The 19,255-nt window shown below is 39.6% G+C and overlaps 1 protein-coding gene across 1 annotated transcript in view; it reads left to right on the plus strand.

Moving 5' to 3' along the window:
- Positions 1-2,531: 2,531 nt before the first annotated feature.
- Positions 2,532-19,255, plus strand: part of trip12 (thyroid hormone receptor interactor 12) — a gene marked incomplete in the record, with an annotated part of 63,155 nt that continues 46,431 nt past the window's right edge. The window contains 4 exon segments of the mRNA XM_037677380.1: positions 2,532-2,612; positions 5,656-5,802; positions 6,707-7,500; positions 18,417-18,522. Of these exon segments, the coding sequence (XP_037533308.1) occupies positions 5,705-5,802; positions 6,707-7,500; positions 18,417-18,522 (998 nt within the window).

The raw sequence follows: 19,255 nt of genomic DNA on the forward strand, positions 1-19,255 counted from the left end.
GGATTCAAAGTGTTTATTTTCATGTGCACAACTGGAAACATGTTTCCCTGAGCAACAAAATTCTTACTTTGCTGTCAACAACACAGCACTGAGCAGGAGACTTCAGCTGGCTTCAACCAGCTGTTCAAAAATATTTACATATCGGTAAGAAAAAAGACAGAAGAATATTTTTAAATGGTTGAAAACCAAAAGTACCAACAAAGTAACATGTGGAAAGTGTATTTAAGGTAATTATAACATGAATTAAGGCAAAAAGATGCAATCAAGTGTTTAAGAGTCTGATGGTGCTTGGAAAGAAGGAGTTCTTGAATCTGGAGGTCCTGCAGTTTTCTCTTCTGTACCTCTGACCTGAGAGTAGAAGTGTGAATCGTCCATGCTGGGGTTGGGTGGAGTCCTTCAGGGTGGAGGCAGCCTTCCTGTGGACTCTGCAGTGATAGATGCTCTGCAGAGAGGATGGTGGAGTCCTGGTAATTTTCTCACTGCTCTTCACCACTCTGCAGGTGTATCGTGGCTCAGTGGGACTAACCTGTTTAAATAAAGGTTGAATGCATTGCAGTACAGTAATGCTGCTGGACCAAACTGCAGCTGGTTAAGATGCTCTCCACCACACAGTTGTAAAAGTTACTGAGGATCTTAGGTGACATGCCAAACTTCCTCAACCTTCTTAGGAAGTACAGCCGCTGCTGAGCCTTCTTAAACAGCTGTGTGGCGTTCACAGTCCAGGTGAGATCTAGTCAAGGTGACTAATGTGGATGCCCAGGTATTTAAAGCTGCTCACCCTCTACCTCAAGCTCTCGAATGAACAGTGGTTGATGATGTCTCCTCTCCTTCCTTATGTCTACTATTAGCTCCTTTGTTTGGTTGGTGTTGAGGGTGAGGTTTTAAATTGTAAGGCCTTTACTTAATATTTTAGCATCACCTGTTAAAATCAACACTATCTGCCCATAAAGGTATCTCATGAACAGCTGGATAGAATTAGTGAAGCTCTCAAAGTCATCACTGTACACAACTTCAGTTCACCAACATTTGGGCTCAGTTCAAGATGCAACTTAAGTTAGGTCCTCTAGACGGTTTCTGTTTGTTGATGTTTCATCTTTCATCTAAAAGACTTCAGACCGAGGAGCCACAGCAAACTCAGTCTCATAAATAGCACCTTCGCATAGTGGATCAACCAATTTGATGGTGCTAAGATGGTTTCTGGAGTCCACACTCTCCCCTGACGACTCGTCTGAGGCAGCCATGGCCAAAGTGGTTCAAAACATCAAACAATTCAGAGATGGCCCACGCCCACTTCAGTGATTCCTGAAGTCTGACATGATACCGTAATCATGAAAAAATATTTGTATGTCATTCTAAACCAAAGTGCATAGCAAAATACTGACTTTCTTTATTAACCTTTATTTAATCAGGCAAATCCCACTGAGATCTCTTTTGCAAGGAAGGCCTCGGCCTGAAGGCAGCCTAACATGCATGTTTTTATACTGTGGGAGGAAACCAGAGTATCCGGAGAAAACCCACACAAGCACGAGAAGAACACGCAAACTCCACCCAGGTCCAACCGGGTATTGAACCCAAGACCTTCTTACTGTGAGGCAACTGTGCTAACCACTGAGCCGTTGTGCTGCCAATTATGCAGGTGCCACTTTGAGCATGCACATAAGTATTTGTAAAAAGGCCAATTGCTGTAAACATCTGTGATGGTTTTCATGACCATGAATCAATTGCTGTATCAAATGATTATTTATAAATAAAGCAAAATGGTTATTAAACGATTACACTGGAATATTTTGTCATGTAGGCAAGACTAATGAGATGTGTTTTGCTGTTTTTTTGGGGGGGGCTCTGCGTTCAAACCACAAAGATTGTCAGTGTTTTCCATACTACCTAAAGTTAAACAACTTACATTTGTTAAAAGACAACTTACAACTAAGAAAAGCTTGTGATTCAGTGACATATAATAAATGAACTGTCCTAGCATTCACTTGAGTAAATACTCAATACTCAACCTCGTTTTTGGTAATCACAACTTGGAAAGCAATCTTTTGTCGGTGCTGGACCCTGACCATTGACTTAAAAGTGTGGCTCCCTAAGCAAGGTCACCATTTTGGACGCAGAACTGTAACCATGACAACTAAAACAATGTAACTAAACTGGAATGTATTCATTGTTATAGACATCTGTTTGGAAACCATCATATTAACTTCAGATAAGACCACGGAGAAAAATGTGGTAAAGCAAGCCATAATTTTATTTTAAAGAAATTACTTCATGTTTGCGTATTTAGGGGGAAGGGTGGCGGGTCACGACCCAGCGGATTGATACTTAATATTTGTGGACAAGCTAAACGTAACCCATCTTGAAGCGACTCTATCTGAACACAAGCAAACAAAAAAACAATTTCGTACGAATAGAAAACCCCATTTATTGCGCAAAGTAGCGTCTTAAACTTAAAACAAGTCGAAAAATGAGAAGTAACTAGTTCCTAAGCGGAAGAATAACGCGGATGTATATTGCGGTTGTAGGCCACTCAGCTGATGTGAAGCTAACAGGGACAGGGGAGAAAAGAGGAGCTGGTGCACAGTCTGTTACAACTACAACACTGGAACAAATAGGTAACAACATTATACCAAACGTTGTTTTTTCACTGACATCTTACGCGACATTCTTTACAACTTTCAGAACTATTTAGTGTGGATTTATATTAGCAGAATTATGAGTCGACGATGTAAAAATATCTCGAACCCCGTTGTTGCTTTCCTGTTTTTTTGTGTCAAAAATGTATCACATAGGCCATTTCTTTTTTCCCTACTTAGCGTGGACATGCTAGCTGCTAGTTGAATAACCTGTTAATACTGATCTTCTAACATAATAATCATAAAAAATAATTTGTATGTCACAGCGAAGCTGTTGTTTGTGAGTCTCATTACCATCCTGTCGAGCTGGCAAAGCGCAAGCCAGTGACAACAAATTGATTAGCCCACCAAGGTTAGCTGTTCTCGTTTGACTTAACGTCGCTACGTGACTGCCCAGCGGTAGCAATTCTGTTGTGACAAGGTTAGTTGTTTTTGATGGCAGACACGCGTATTATTGGGTACCAAACATTTTTTTGGTCAGCTATTTTGCTTGCTAGCGAACCGTCATTGAAGATTCGTTGTTATGCTTGGCTAAGCTAGCATTAGCCTGCTAATTATTAACTGGCCTCGCTGCTTGTCAGTTGAACAAGTTGTCTGTTTTTTTATTTAATTGAGTCAACATAAGAACTGTACGTTTTGTTGACTTACTGTTCACCTGTTAACCCTTTTCTGTTAGGCTAACATTAGCTAAAGTCCAAGACTGTAGCTGGTGCAGTGACAGGGAGCCTTAGCAGGCCTCAACCCTCATATTTTGCTAACGTTGTCCAGTACACATTTAGATCGACGGAGAGTTGCTAAGAAAGTGTTACGATATCTGCATACGGTAGTCGTGTCAGGTTTGTAATCCCACCAAACCTCATAGAAGGTGGCGTTTTGTGACAGACACGTCTTTTTTGTTGTCTTAAAACTTGTCAGCCATACTTGTGTGTCATAATAGCCCGAATACCAACCGAGCTCGCGTTGGTTTACATGTAGCCTGATAGCTTTATTGCCTCAAATCGCTTTCGAAAGACCGTCCAGCCGATGCTACCATTTTCGACGTTAAGTTAATTTCAAGTAAACGCTACTACCCTTCTGAGGACACATCATTTGCTATATAGCGAGTACACACTCTCGTTTTGTGCCACGAACAACTTACAAACGAAGTAATTGTTTAAATCTAGCAGTTAGATAAGTGCACCAATAGACACCGGTATCATAACTACGCAGTTCTATACAACCCGTGCTAAATTTAGCCGACGTTAAGTTAGTCAATTCTTTGGATTTGATGTCATATTATTCTCGAAGTTGCAGTGTCCCATTCTTCGGGATGTTTGTTGGGTCTTTTTGTTAGCTGCTGTCAAAACGAATGGCATGGCTATGATACGAGTGGCTGAACATGCTAACGGTAGTCGGTGGTGGCAGACGACTACGTCAGAAATGCAGGCCTCTGGAAATCCTGGGTGCATAAACTAGACCCTGTTCTTCTTCGTGGGCTTGTAAAAGCGACACGGGGGTGAGCGTCTAAAACTGTCGATCGCCTGATGTCTTTTGTTCAGTCAGATGTCACGAAGTGGCGTACTGGTTGTCAGAATGGGTCGAATAACAAAGACCAGGATGCGGTGTCAGAGCAGGCCTATCGTGGCCCAGTAAAACTGAAGTGTGGCGTATTTTGGTGATCAATATCCATGATATCACAGATGATGTATGACCTAATGGATGTTTCTTTTCTATGAGCAAATGTTAGGTTGTGATTCTGTTATCTTTCTTTTTTGTTACAATAAATCAAATCATTGAACTAGAAGTGTTCAAACAATCTGTTTATCCTCATTAGGCTCTTAATGCCCTTGAGAATAACATATGAATTCAACTATAGCATGTAAATGACATTTTATTTATTTTGTATTAAAGTAGTCAGTGGATCATTAGCAATAAGCTGTCTTGGTCAGATTTGTTTTATACTTGTCGTGGTACTTGTACAGATTAATTTCACCCATTATGGCTCTTGGGTTTTACTGAATTGTATCCATCCTCTTAAAAAAAAAAAAAAATATATATATATATATATATATATATATATATATATAATGACCTGCCCTCAAATTTCATTCATGGCATTTACTACAGTTTTAGGAGTTTTTAATGTTAAGTGACATTTTTTACATTTTATTTTAATTCTAGTTGCAACCTTTGTCTCAGCTCTCTGACCTGATTCAGCTCACACATTATCTCACAGGTTCAGGTCGTGAGGTCAGATGTTGTTAATGCCTTGCACCCATTTTACATCTCGAGGGAATCAGTCATTGTGAACAACTGCACCCCAACTTTAGAATGCATTATCCTATTTTTTCACAGAGCTTATATTCAATTGGCATATTAAAAAAAATTCTAAAGACATTTATATTTTTACATTTTTGATAAGCAGGCATTTAGTTAGACACAGTGCTTTAAATTTTTTTTTGTTCTTTATTTTACTACTTACAAAGTGCTTTATACACAGATCTTAGGTCTTGTTACAAGGTGAAAACATTACAAAATTGTGAATAAAACTATGTCAAGCAAAATGCTTAATTAAATAGAAAACATTGTTAATGATGAGTTTTGATTTAATTGCTCTATTTAATTAAAAAGGCATGCAAGAAATTATTTCTCACAAGTTCAAGTTTAAAGGTAAATTTGTGGTTACTGTAATATTTATAAAAATATGTTGAGCCAAAAATGTTAATGCTGAAAACAAGCATGTACCATTTCATCTTGCCTAACAAATTAGGTCATAGGTTACTTGTTTGTAAAATAATTTGAATTCTTAACCCACAAAATTTAACTGTATTCATTTTAGGTTTTGTGGGAACTGACACAAGGCTTGTCTTTTAGGTCAAAGAATCTTCACTATCATTAGTAGGATCTGTTAGTTTGTGTATTTTCTGATAGTAATTGTGTACATCTGGATGGACAAAATTGTGGGTGGGTGGGGAATCCTTTATTTTGAGTTTGCTGTTATTTTTGATCAATGTTTTCTTGTGGCTTTTGTCTTTATTTTTAGTGAATGGTAGTGTCTAGAAAGGGTATGTCCCTTCAGGAGATAGGTGCCAATGTCCAACCGGCCTAATTCCAATCCAGGGGGGTCACTGCGCCGTTCACAGAGGAACACTGCTGCGGCCCAGCCACAAGACCACACGGCAGCTGGAAGGTGAGTTTACCTGCACATTTACTCCATACTTTAAAAAATACATTAAAACATAGTTCGCTTTTGTTAAAAAAGCAACCAATGACTTATATTGTTTAAATTGAGTTTTTACTTGGGTGGCCACCGTAGGAAATTTGATATAATGTTAAATAACCTTAAAAGTGTCTGTTTACAATTAAAATTAGTTCTGTTCATATGTAGAAGTTAACTCTTTTTTAGCAGTGTAATCCAATATAAAAGGTGGTAATGATAGTAATGCATATGCAGTAAAGAAAAATGATTTGGGAAGTAAATAAAGTCAATCCTTTGTGGCTTGATTACAGAAACCCACACTGTTCCTTGCTCTTAAATGCACAACCTTACAGCTTGCAATCAGAGCAGGTAAAACAAAGCAAATTCCCCACCTGAAAGTAGGTGACACAATTCTAAGGCTCCCAAAGCCGCAGCCAGATCAGCCACTCACTTGACATTCCAGAGGGCACAGCTCAAGAAAGGACCCGTATTTTCATTTAGATGCTTAATGTGTGTGTAGAGTTGAACTGCATTTATTTCAGTCATGTATCTACAGGTCTCTTGTTAACAAGTCATCGTGATTCAATGAGACTAGCCTGTATAGTTTTTTTTTTTTTTTTCCATTTACACTTTATTTATACAGGTAGTCTCATTGAGCCACAAGAATGAGACTACCTTTATAAATAAAGGGTAAATGAAAAAAAAAAACAGGCTAGTCTCATTGAGTCACGAGGACTCGTTAACAAGAGAGACCTGTTTAGATGAATGAATCTTGTTACACTTTTGGGTTTTGTTCCACGTTAAGTTAAATACAGTTAAATATTGTTCTCTGAACATTTCTAGTTTAACAAGTTTCCTAAAATCACATTTCCTGGTTTCTTTTGTTTCCTAACAGAAGTGGTCTTACTCTGTCAGTGGCTTCGTTTGTGCTGCAAGACGACCAAGAGGCTGCAGGAACATCTGAGCAGGAGACTCTTTTTGATAGGAGACAGTCAAAAAGTAAAGGCACCCGAGGACTTAAACGAGGTGAAGCACCTGACGAAATTAGTGTCCTTGGTCCGACCCCTACCAAGAAGCCTAAATCATCCCTCCCTGCACCCAGAAATAACTCCTCAGAGGCCAAGAAAGGTCCTGCCAAGACCAAGAAAAGACCAGTTGCTACAGAATCGTCTGCATCGTCAGGCCGAAGTCAAGGCAAAAAAAGTGTGGCCACTGGGGCCCCTTCACTCCAGAAACGGAAGAAATCGGACACACTCCCCGGTCTAAGTAGCACCGCTGGGTCCCTCCCCAATTGTACCGAGGGCAGAACTGCAAAAGCCACCAAGCTGGCGTCCAAATCTGCCGCCTCAGCCAAAGCTGGGTGTAGCAACGTGACAGACTCCTCCTCCTCTGCCTCCTCTTCTTCTTCCTCCACCACAGGCTCCAACAGCGCTGCCACACAGGGCGCCCGCGTCAAACAGGGAAAAGATCAGACCAAGGCACGTCGCTCTCGATCCGCTTCTAGCCCCTCCCCTCGCCGAAGTACACGTGACAAGGAGCAGGCCAAAACTCCCAGCTCATCAAAATTTGAGTGGGCAACACGCTTCAACACCAAAGTCAATTTGCCAAAACCGAAACTTTCCTTACCTGGATCCTCCAAAACTGAGCCCTCCAAGCCTGGGCCATCTGGATTGCAAGCTAAACTAGCAAGTAAGTGTTTTCCTTTTATATTACTTTTCTGCATTCGTATGGAGTGCATCGATATCATCATCAATCATAATTGATTAAATATGTCCATTTAAAAAACAAACTTTTTTTTTTTCTCTGACAATTACGTTACGGGATTAGTGCCCAGCTTCAGACCTCACTACAAACTGTTTGAAACTTGTGCAACCGTGTTTTTAACTGCTCCACAGACGAGAATATTCAAGCAAATGTACATTTTAGATTAACCTAATAAATAAACTTGATTTCAAATTTATTTCAAGTATAAACAGACAACACAAAAGTTTTACGAAGAGGTTATCTAGACATGAGTTTAAGTTCCACAATGATCATTTGTATAAATTAAGGTTGCACTATAAATGCAGTATTATTGTCAAATGTTGAGATGACAACATCAGTGGCAATAAACCCACATGTTCTGTTATATTCCATGACCTGGCAGTGCACATCTAGAGAAGTGGGGTTACATCTGATTGACAAATTTGGCTTTTTTAGCAAACAATTTGAGTCTGCAATTTGGAGAAAAAAAATTTTTAAAATAATGTGCACACTGAAATTGTGATATCAATAAAATCTGTACGACAAAGAAAAGGAGATTCTATTTACACTGAGCATAAAAATGATCAACTTTGCTAGTCAACCCAAGATTTCAGGTTCTACATTAGTTCACATTATATGCCAGGTGTGTTTGCATCAAATTGCTTTTCACAATTAGGAAGCAGAATTAAAAGCTGGCAAAAAAGTATAAACCTGTGCGTAGATGAACAGGCTTATCAATATAATGCCACATGATTAAAAGAAAATTAGTCCTGACAATTTAGATAAATGTGCTGAAGGTGTTGCCTGTTAACACTGTTACTCTTTCAGCCCCAGTCCTGGCTGCTTTAGAAATGCTTTTCACCAAATAAGACATGGAAGATCAAAGGTCATTTTCTATCGTTTAGTGTCTGAAGTGTTTCATTCATCCATTGAAATATGAATCGGTATTTGAAGCATTTTATTAAATTTATTTTAGTATGAACACGGACATGGTGGCGCCGAGGTTAGAGAAAGTGGGCCTGTGATCGGAAGGTCGCTGGTTCAACTCAAGGTTCTTTGTCATTCGCTTCACATGTGGCACATGAGGTGGAATGAAATTGTGTACTCATTGTCCCATTTACACCCAAAAATAGCAAAAATATAAAGTATAAAACAAAGACGGTATACAAGGATCTAAGGTAGATGATAAACAATAATAATGTAATACAATACGGTGTATTAAACAGCAGCTTGCACATGAGTCTGTTGTGAGCAGATGGGTATGAATACAGCAGCGTAAAGGCAAGAAATCGGCAGCACAGATTAAGTGACATCACCAATTAAAGTGGCATTACAGTGATTTTTCTGGTTAGGGATGTATGAGTAACAGCTTCAGGGTAGAAGCTGTTCCTCAGTCTAGTGAAGGGGTGCCCACACTTTTTCAGCATCCAAGCTACTTTTAAAATGACCAAGTCAAATTGATCTACCTACTATTAGGCCCCGTTTACATGAGAATAACCTCTGGAAATGTTAGTGTTTTTTCAATGTTTATTGGGGGATAATAAACAAAAATGAGCGGGTTTACACAAAAAATGCTGTAGTTTCCATGTCAATCAGGTTGCCAGATAAGAAATGATTAACTATACTGCTGTGGCTTTAAGATGATAGTATTTTGACCTAAACTGTCATGCGCTGAGTAAGGATATTCTAAGATGAGGTGTGTGTTGTTTGTTGAACATGTGCACAGAAAATAAGACATTTTAAATTTATCTGGCAACCCTGATGCAGGGCTCAGCTGCATTCATTGTGCATGCAGTGTCTGCATGACAGTTACTCCAAACTGATGAATATACTAGCGTCTGTTTGGACCCTGGATTTTATTAATTTTGATCCTACATGCTGAAAAGGCTGAGTAGCACAGAAAACACTTTGCTGTTTGCCATTTATTATAACTGTTGTTAGTGCAGAAAAACTTGGGACTGCAACCGCCTGTAGTGCACATGTGCGACTTCACACAAGGAGAATTTTGGGGTGGGGGGGTATCTTCACTCTTGAGACCTGATTTGAGAGAATGAGGACTGTGACTGGCTGCCCTGCATATCAATCAAGTGACAAATTTCATAGTAAGGATGGCGTCTATTCACTATCTGATGTCTTTTTTTAATGCCATGCGGTCTAACCATAAAGGTTTTGCGATCGACTGGTAGATCGCGATTGATGTATTGGGCACCCGTGGTCTAGTGGTTCTGCACTTAATGCTCTGCAACCTTCTGCCTGAGGGAAGTGGGACAAAACGTGGGTGCTGGGTGAGTGGAGTCCTTCATGATGCAGGTGGCTCTCTTCCTGCATCTGGAGGTGTGGATGTCTGTGATGGTGTGGAGACTGACTCCAACAGACTTCTGTGCAGCCTTCACCACTCTCTGCAAAGCTTTTCTTTCTGCAGCTGCACAGCCTCCATGCCACACATTGATGCTGGAGCACAGGATGCTCTCCACTGCACACCTGTAGAAGGAGGTGAGGACTGAGCTTCTCAGACCAGCTCATCTCAGCCGTCTGAGGAAATAGAGTCTCTGATGAGCTTTCTTGATCAGGCTGATGGTGATCCCTGGACTGACAACATCACAATGTGGATGGGAAAGGTGGAAGCACCTACACCTGCCTCCACCCTCATTTGCCCCACTCTGGGCCCTTGAACAAGGCCCTTAACCCCCACCATCTGATCCCCCGGGTGCCCTAGATGGCTCCACACAGAGGGATGTGGTAGCTCAGTGGTCTGTGGTTGTATCAAGGACATCCGGCATAAAAATAATTGCCACGCCTTTGTGCGATTTAGTTCGCTGTGATGACCAAGGGAGCAGCTGAAAGAAAAATAACTATATTATTATTATTAGTATTATTAACATGTTGACACAGTTTGTTGCAGTATGGGGAGTCTAGTTCACCTTGCTGTCATCCACTTGGTAAAATCTAAGCAAAAGCAAGTCTTTACAGTTGGGGTAATAATTTCCATCCATCCATTATCGTTACCTGCTTCTTCCTTTTTGGGTCACGGGGGTCACCGGTGCCCATGTCTAGCAATCACTGTGTGAGAGGTAGGGGACACCCTGGACAGGTTACAAGTCCATCACAAGGACACATGGAGACAAATGAGACAAACAACCATTCACTCTCTCACTCACACCTAGGGACAATTCAAAGTTACCAATCAGCCTACCATGCATGTTTTTGGTCTGTGGGAGGAAACTGGAGTACGTGGAGAAAACACAGGCATGCACGGAGAGAACTGTGGAGATCAGCTGATCTCCATGCACAGCAGAGATCAGCTCATCAGTCGCAGGAGGAATCTTCTTCCACAGCTGTGGGCTGCACACAGGTCCTAAATAATTTTAAATAATTAATTTTAAATAAAAAAAATACATGCTGATTGTATGCTCATTCATCAGTCAGCCATTGTGTGTCATGTCCAATCTTACTTTGAAAAACCACAATAGAGGGAGTCTGCGAAAAACGAGCCGCGAGGTAGCGAGGGACTACTGTACTTTGATTTTTTCTTTTTCACATTATCTTTGTTTTCACATTAAAATAATAAAATAGCTGAAATTCATTCCTAACATAGTTATGACACAAATATTAATTTCTGTCATTTCTCTTCAACCCCTTGTATCTCCCAATAATCTTAGGATATCTGCAATTAGCTAGCTTAAGATCACTTGTACTGTAACTAATCTTTGTCTGTTTTCTTGTAACGAATACTTGAAATATTGTTCAATTTGTTGCCCACAGTATTTTTCCACAATTCATCCCACCGCTCAAGGTAAACCTAAATTATTATTTATGCAAAAAAATAAAAATAAAAGTGCACAAGCAGGCATTTTATGTTCACTGAGATGTCCTTCAAGAAGATCTAACAAGGTTGAGTCAGGTCCTCTGGATGGCTTCTTTGTTAAAACGTGACTCAGTCTTGTTAGATTTGTCTACCTGGATTATTGCGCATGCTTCAAGACACCCCCAAGAAGATGTTCCTCCATGTAAATGAGTTGTGTTTGAGAGAGACTTTTTTAATAACTTGTAAGGAGGGGGTTCCTTTACATGTCTTAACATAACCTGCTGATCAGTATTAAATTACTGTACAGATAAACCCAGATGTGAAGTGAATCAGTATTGTGCAACTGAAAGCCCCAAGTCAAACGTAAAGTCTTACATTAATCCTGCCTTGTAGTACATCCCCTTCCTAAACTGGGTCAGATCTCAATTGAGCACAACAGGCTTGAAACTAAAGAACAGATAAATACACAAATGCTGACAATTACTTGATCATAATGATGGGACAAACATATTCTTGAGATGTATTCAAATTTATTGTTAGCAACCATGAAGCAAATCAAATCCACGCTATACCTAGTCCCACACTAGGTTTATAAGTGATGCACTGGCCATAAAAACAGTCTTCCTAAAGTGTTTTCGCATTTTCTATCCTCTACTATTCACCATAAAGTTACCAAATGTGTTACAAAAATATAAATTAAACAAAGAAACTCCCTTCTCCAGAGTGTTTCTCCTAGGTCACTTGCCTTGGCAGGTCGCTCGTCTCTACGAGGATTTTTGTCGATGTGGGGGGAGGGGGGTGAGAGAAGCAGAGCACTACATCTGTAGCTTTTTAGCTAGCGTGTGTATTGCGTGCGTTAAGCTCGGCGCTACGTCTGTGCCGGCATTTGTCGAGGGGGTGTTTGTGAGGTAGGCAGGGGCTCTTGGTTCTGTTGACAGGGCGGGGTACACTCCTTGTATAATGGTAGGGAAAACACTGCTTCCTTGTTCATTGTCTAAACAATCAGTCACATATGGTGAAGGATTAATTAGTATTGACCGCATCAGTGTTTTTTTTTGTTTGTTTTTTTGTGCAGAAAAGTTAAGATTTCAGACAAACAATGCATTTCATTGAGGTTGACAAAGATAACGATACTAACACTGATATATGTTGACCTCTACTTTAGGTTTCTTGTTCTGGCTAAAGTTTTAATAGCATATGCTAGGTTGTCTAAATGTTAGCTTGCTAATTTGAGAGGCATGTAGCTAATGACATGTCATTATATATATGATTTTGCATATATTAATACACAGTTTGGTTCAATAGTATCCGAGAGTCATCCCCATCATATATTCCAACCCCTAACAGATGCATGTAATATTTGTTTAAAACATTGGCCCACACTACCTGGCCAAAAGTAGTCGCCACCAAAAAAACGTTATACACTAATATTTTGTTGGACCGCCTCATCAGACCACATGACCTTCTTCCATTGCTCCAGAGTCCAATCTTTATGCTCCCTAGCAAACTGAAGCCTTTTTTTTTGTTTTCAGTTAGCCTCACTGATTAGTGGTTTTCTTAAGGCTACACAGCTGTTCAGTCCAATCCCTAGAGTTCTCTTCACATTGTGTGTGTGGAAATGTTCTTACTTTCACTATTAAACATATTCCTGAGTGCTACTGTTGCTTTTCTTTAATTTCATTTCACCAAACGTTTAAGTGATCGTTGATCACGATCATTCAGGATTTTTTTCCGGCCACATTTCTTCCTCGAAGACGATGGGTCTCCACTATCCTTCCAGTTTTTAATAATGCCTTGGACAGTTCTTAATCCAGTTTTAATAGTTTCTACAATCTCCTTAGATGTTTTCTCTGCTTGATGCCAATGATTTGACCCTTCTCAAACAGACTGACATCTTTTCCATGACATGGGGAGTGGTGGCGCAGAGGTTAGAGAAGGTGGGCCTGTAATCGGAAGATCGGCGGTTCACGCCTCGGTACCGACAACATAAAAAATGTGGGTGGGGTAGGTGAAGTACCCACACTTGCCCCCACCCTCATTCGCCCCACTCTGGGCCTATGAGCAAGGCCCTTAACCCCCCATCTGCTCCCTAAACAGGTCTCTCTTGAAAATGAGTTCTCGTGGCTCAATGAGACTAGCTGGATAAAGGCTAAATGAAAAAATGTGTCTTTCAACATGATCGTTTAAGAAATGAGAAGCAACTCATTGCACCAGTTGTGTTAAATAACTTGTTGCCAGCTGAAAGATAATCATCCATGTAGTAATTATCAAATAGGAGGCTCGTACCTATTTGCTTAGTTAAATCCAGGTGACAACTTTTTCTGGCCAGGCAGTTAGGAGTGCGAATCTCTGTGTATTTCGATTCAATTCCAATTTTTGGTGTCACAATTCGATTCATAATCGATTTTTATTTTTTATTTTTTTTTTCTAATCCAGAAACGATTTTTCTATTGAAATGGTCATAAATTTTATTTCAATTATGTAACTGACAAGCTGAAAAGAATAAACAACAATGAAAACAAATACAACATTTATTTAAAACAATAATTTTAGGTTCTTTGCTGTATCAAATCTTTTTGAATCATTTTATATTTATACCAACAATAGGAAAAAATATAGGAGTGCATACAATTCTGTAACTTAAATTACTAGTATTAGTTTAGCTTAGTTGCCTGGATTTTTCAAAAAAAAAAAAAAGTAAATAAAATTAAAATCTAGGAACAAATAATTCATCCATCATTTTTACCCACTTCTTCTTTTACGAGTCACGGGGTTCAGTGGTGCCCATATCCAGCTATCACTGTGTGAGAGGTGAGGGACACATGGACAGATCTCAAGTCTATCACAGACAAATAATTCAAATATATAAATACAAAAGTAAACAGACTTCAGCCGACCATAGCATATTGACCTTTAACTCAAAATAAAATACATACTTCACAGCTTTTTTTAATCATATTGCTCTAACATTTGTTGTATTTTCAAAACTTAGCCTAATATGAAATATATAGACTTATAAAAATAATATAAACAAATTACATTAAGTTTGTTGTATAACTTGTCTATAAGTTTTAGTATAATATGATGAAAAAAGTTACCTTTGAGCTGCAGCTGCATCAGAGCTTCTCCCAATCCTTGTTTCATGTTGAAGTTGTGGTGCTGCTTTATCACAAAATTTTTTTTTTAAATCTACGTGAAGGAATAACATGGGTTGGGTCCAGCGTATTAAAAATAAAACTAAACCCCTTGTTAGGAATGCGCGATATATACGGTAGAAACGATAGAAATTTAGTCTACGATATAGATCTGTCTTATACCGGCTAACCACAGTAATGCTGTGTCTGATGTAAAATCAGAGTTGTCAGTTTAATCGTTGCTTTTTTTAGTTGAAAACTGTGCGCAAGTGGCGTTAGTCCTTTCTTCGAGAGCTAAGCGAAGCTACAAGCTAACTACGGCCGACTTGTCTTGTCGTATTGTTGCCGTATTCGGACGCATGTGCAAAACGCTGTGTTCTGTCTAAATTATTTATATATATTTTTTTTCTGTTGAAAGTTAAAGTAAGTGCAGCTTTAGAGCAACCTGCTCTCTGTTCTGTGAAAAGAACGCTGTGTTGTGTGATTTTATTGCGAGACCCTCTGGTCAAAGCCACAGATTCATTTTGTGTCAGCTCTCCATTAAAGCAGAAGGAGACGCCCACTAGAGGGTTGGAGGGTGAAGCGTTTCAGCGTACGCTTGCTGCTCTGTTGCTGTTCTTTTCTTAAGTGAGAATACTGGAAACTGTTAAGAGTTAACAGCATATTCTTTAGTTTAAAGCATATGGCTAAAACTACATTTGATATCTTTTGCACTGTTTTGGGGTGGCTGTGGCTGAGTGGTTAGAGCAGTCGTCCTCCAATGCGAGAGTTGGGGGTTCGAATCCACCAGCAGTCACATGCCGAAGTGTTCCTGGGTAAGACACTGAACCCCTAATTGCCTCTGAGGTGTGTCCCATCAGGGTTTGAAGGTGATAAAGCTCTGATTAGTCTCTTTAGAATGATTTGTTCTATTAGCGTTGTAGAGATCTAGTAGAGTGCTGTATGAATGGGTAAATGAGGACACAGATTGTAGTGTAAAGAGCTTTGAGTATCTTGAAATAAGATAGAAAGGCACTATATAAGTACAGTCCATTTACCATTTTGCACCACAAGAAAGAAGCCTAATACTTGATTTGTTTATTATTTAAAAACTCTGGACCTAGTAGTGGAATTTTTTTAATTCAAAATATGTGATGGCAAAAGGACACCCTATGATATTTTTTAAATTCCTATTGCAAGTTTTATACCAAAAACATATCGTGATATATATCGTTATCGCCACCCTTCACAATACATATCGTGATATGAATTTTATGCCATATCGTACATTCCTACCCCTCGCCTTCCACTGAGCTGTCTGCTTGTAAATCCTTTGTGATATACAGTAGCAGGAGATGGAGTGGGAAATCTTCCCAACCTTTGGGGAAGACTGAAAGTTTGTTGCAGAGTTCGCTGGTCAGCTGTTTCACTTTCATCTGCCGCACATTTTATCGTATTTCCAAAATACTGTACCGCAATTTTATTTTACACTTCTTGTAAGCAACCATGCTCTTGTTAAGCTCTGTCTTCCCCTGGAACATTGTAGGATCTGAAATTATTTTTAAAGACCATGGAGCAGGTTGAATCATGCTGTCCTCCTCCATGCTAGCAGGCTCCATTCAGATAAAAGGAGCTGGCTAACTAACTAGCTTGCTGTACGGTGGCCTACACGGCCTAATTCTATGGCGGCCAAGTGAACACGTAATTCGAATATGCAGTACGCTCAGGAGTAGGAGTGGGAAAAAAGCCTTAAAAAATAAAACGCATTTTAAAATTGATTTCTGGGCCTTTATAATCTATTCAGAATCGCCAGGACTAATAATCCATCCATCCATTATCTTTACCCGCTTATTCCATTTTGGGTCACGGGGGTCACCTGTGCCCATGTCCAGCAATCACTGTGCGAGGGGCGGGGTACACCCTGGACGGGTCGCAAGTCCATCACAGGGACACATAGAGACAAACGAGACAAACAACCATTCACTCTCTCACTCACACCTAGGGACAATTTAGAGTTACCAATCAGCCTAACATGCATGTTTTTGATCTGTGGGAGGAAACCGGAGTACCCGGAGAAAACCCATGCATGCACAGAGAGAACATGCAAACTCCACCCAGAAAGGCCCCTGGACCGGGGTTTGAACCAAGGACCTGCTCGCTGAGAGGCAGCAGCTCTACCAGTTGCGCCACCATGCTGCCCACTAAGAATCCATATTCTTTAAAAAATCTTTTTTTTTTGCACCCCTACAGGCGGTGTATAATGTGTCAAATGGTGTGCAGTCCTTCAAGAATCATTAGTTTCATTATTTGACAGATTAAAAAAAATCCCTTTTTCTGGTTTTTATGACATTGTCATTAGGAGTTGGTAGAATTTTAATCATCGTGTTGATTAGGTTATTGAGCTGTAATGCATTGTCTTTTATTTATAGGGGGATTTGGGCAGTAACGTTTTTTTTCCCCCTGGCATCATATTTTGAGCTTATAATCTAATTCCTAGTTAATGCATGTATTTGACATTTAGGGTAGAGCCCTCTATTGCAATGAAAAACACACCCATTCTTTATTTTATTTTTTAAATCATTTAGCATCAGTAAACAAAAATGTCAGATGACTTGGGGAATTATGGGTTGGGAATACATTTGCATGTCTTTAGAGCTGTCTTTTCTCATGTCACCTACAAAAGCCTTAAAGAAGAAAAAACATTCTTGTAGTCATTGGATTAAAACAACAAAAGCAACACCCAGCGGCACTGAACCAGTTTATTCATTTTTGGATTTTAAAATTGTTATGTTAAATAATTGTTGAAATGGTTACCATAGAGCATGATCATTTGTTATAGTTGAAATAATTTATTGTGCATGTAATGCTGAAAAGGGAAAGCCTGTTAACACCTTACTGTTTTTGCCAGGATTCGTATTAACAATTTGCACAGCTCGAAATCAACTGGGAAAGCATTTCAACCAGTCAGTTGCACAATGTTATGAACTTCTATAAGCGATAAGACTCAGAAAATTCTTGATTTAGTTTGGGGTCTGTCCGGCTGCTCTAGGTGAGTGGAAGGATAGTACCTCAAGTGGGCTCTATGTCATGGGCTCTGGCCCAAATGAAGACTCCTCCCAAGTTGGCTTTCACGTGTTGCCTCACCAGCTGACCAGAGGTTTGGTTAAGGGTAGGAAAGGACTTGCACACTGCTTCTCCTAGAACAAAAATTACTTCATTCTTGGATTGTCTTAATCACAGAACCTGTATCTTAAATTCTGTCAATTTAATCTTTTTTGGTGAGTAATGCTTTAACTGATCTAAAAAACACCTTTTAAAAGCTTAATGTCCTTGTGATACTTATATTATTGTTGTAGACTACACATTATTAAGTTTTTATCACAAAGATACTTACCGGTAGTTTACAGTCTTGAGGAAAATTTTACTAAAATGTGTTAAATGTTTTATTGCATGCAATTCTGCAGAAAGTAACAAAACTGAAAAGGCAAAGGCACTAAAGTCACTGATTATTATTTTGGTTTTCAAGTTTTTTAGTATTTTTTATAGTACTGAATTATGAGTCACTGATCTAGCATGAAGGTTGTCCCTTCATAGAGCCGTGGTCTTGCTGCTATTAATAACCCATCTGGCTGGTGGTACAAGGCTCTGAGAGGGCACAGCCAGTCTTTTGCTGCATTAAAAAGTAGTATTACATAGTCCTTAGCATCATTCACTTTTATATTAACTTTATTGATCAAGAGGATTTTTTTTGCAACTATAAGCAAAAACTGTCACTGTCTAGCTGTTCATTAAACATGTTTTTTAAAACCTAAGCTTAGACATAAAAAAAAAAGGTTTGTAAGCTCAATCATCCAGGTAGATAAAACACAAAAAAAGTTAAGTCACATTTCATAGTTGTGTTAGCCCAAAGTATGTTTATATCGTTATCCTCATGCTGTTTTTAGGTTTGAGGAAATCCCCAAAGAAGCGCAGCGAGTCTCCTCCAGCAGAGCTCCCCAGTTTTCGGCGGAGCACACGCCAGAAGACCACGGGCTCTTGTGCCAGCACAAGGTAAGAATTACAGTAACAAATATGTACTTAAGCTTTGTAAAAGGCATTCAGCTACACTCAGTATACTATGATTTTTTGCCATCTAATGTGAAGAAAATAACATTGAAAATATTAAGAGTTGAAATCAAAGGAAATGACTGAAATATAGCTATATAGCTGCTCCTTTTTTCTTCTCGCGCGCAGTTCAATTCAGGGCTTCAGACCTTTGGACCTTTTTTTTTTACTTTTTACCGTCGTTGGAAGCCCGACTGCCCGTCGGCGGGAGTAGCGTATTCGCTCTCCTAGGGACTGCGACGGTTTAACTCTGTTCAAAGGTATTTTCTGCTAATTCGTTGGGGACTAAGGCGGTTTCCGCCTCTCCCAACTTACAGCGTCTGGGTACTATGTGTGTGATTCAACACTGGTGAGTAGTGGTTTTTTTTTGCTTATATTTTGCTATTGGTTAGCAGTAGAGTTCGCTCAGCTCCTGTTTACTAGAGGCCTCCAACCGCGTGGTCGGTTGGCTGTGCTCCGAAGTTTGCTTCTTACGTAGCCAGCTGAGTTCCTGGCCTTGTTTTCATTGGTGAAGGCTAGCATTTTTCTCACCCTCTCCCGGTCATTTTCTCCAACCTCATAGACTGTTGGACTGAGCTAGCGGTGCTAGCCTCTCTGAGTTTTGGCCTTGTTTTAATTGGTGACGGCGAGCTTTCGCGCCCCCTCTCCCAATTGTCCTCTTTACCAGCTGAGCTAGCGG

The sequence above is a fragment of the Nematolebias whitei genome, chromosome 6, assembly GCF_014905685.2.
Source record: "Nematolebias whitei isolate Nwh7 chromosome 6, NemWhi1, whole genome shotgun sequence".
Classification (NCBI taxonomy): Eukaryota; Metazoa; Chordata; class Actinopteri; order Cyprinodontiformes; family Rivulidae; genus Nematolebias; species Nematolebias whitei.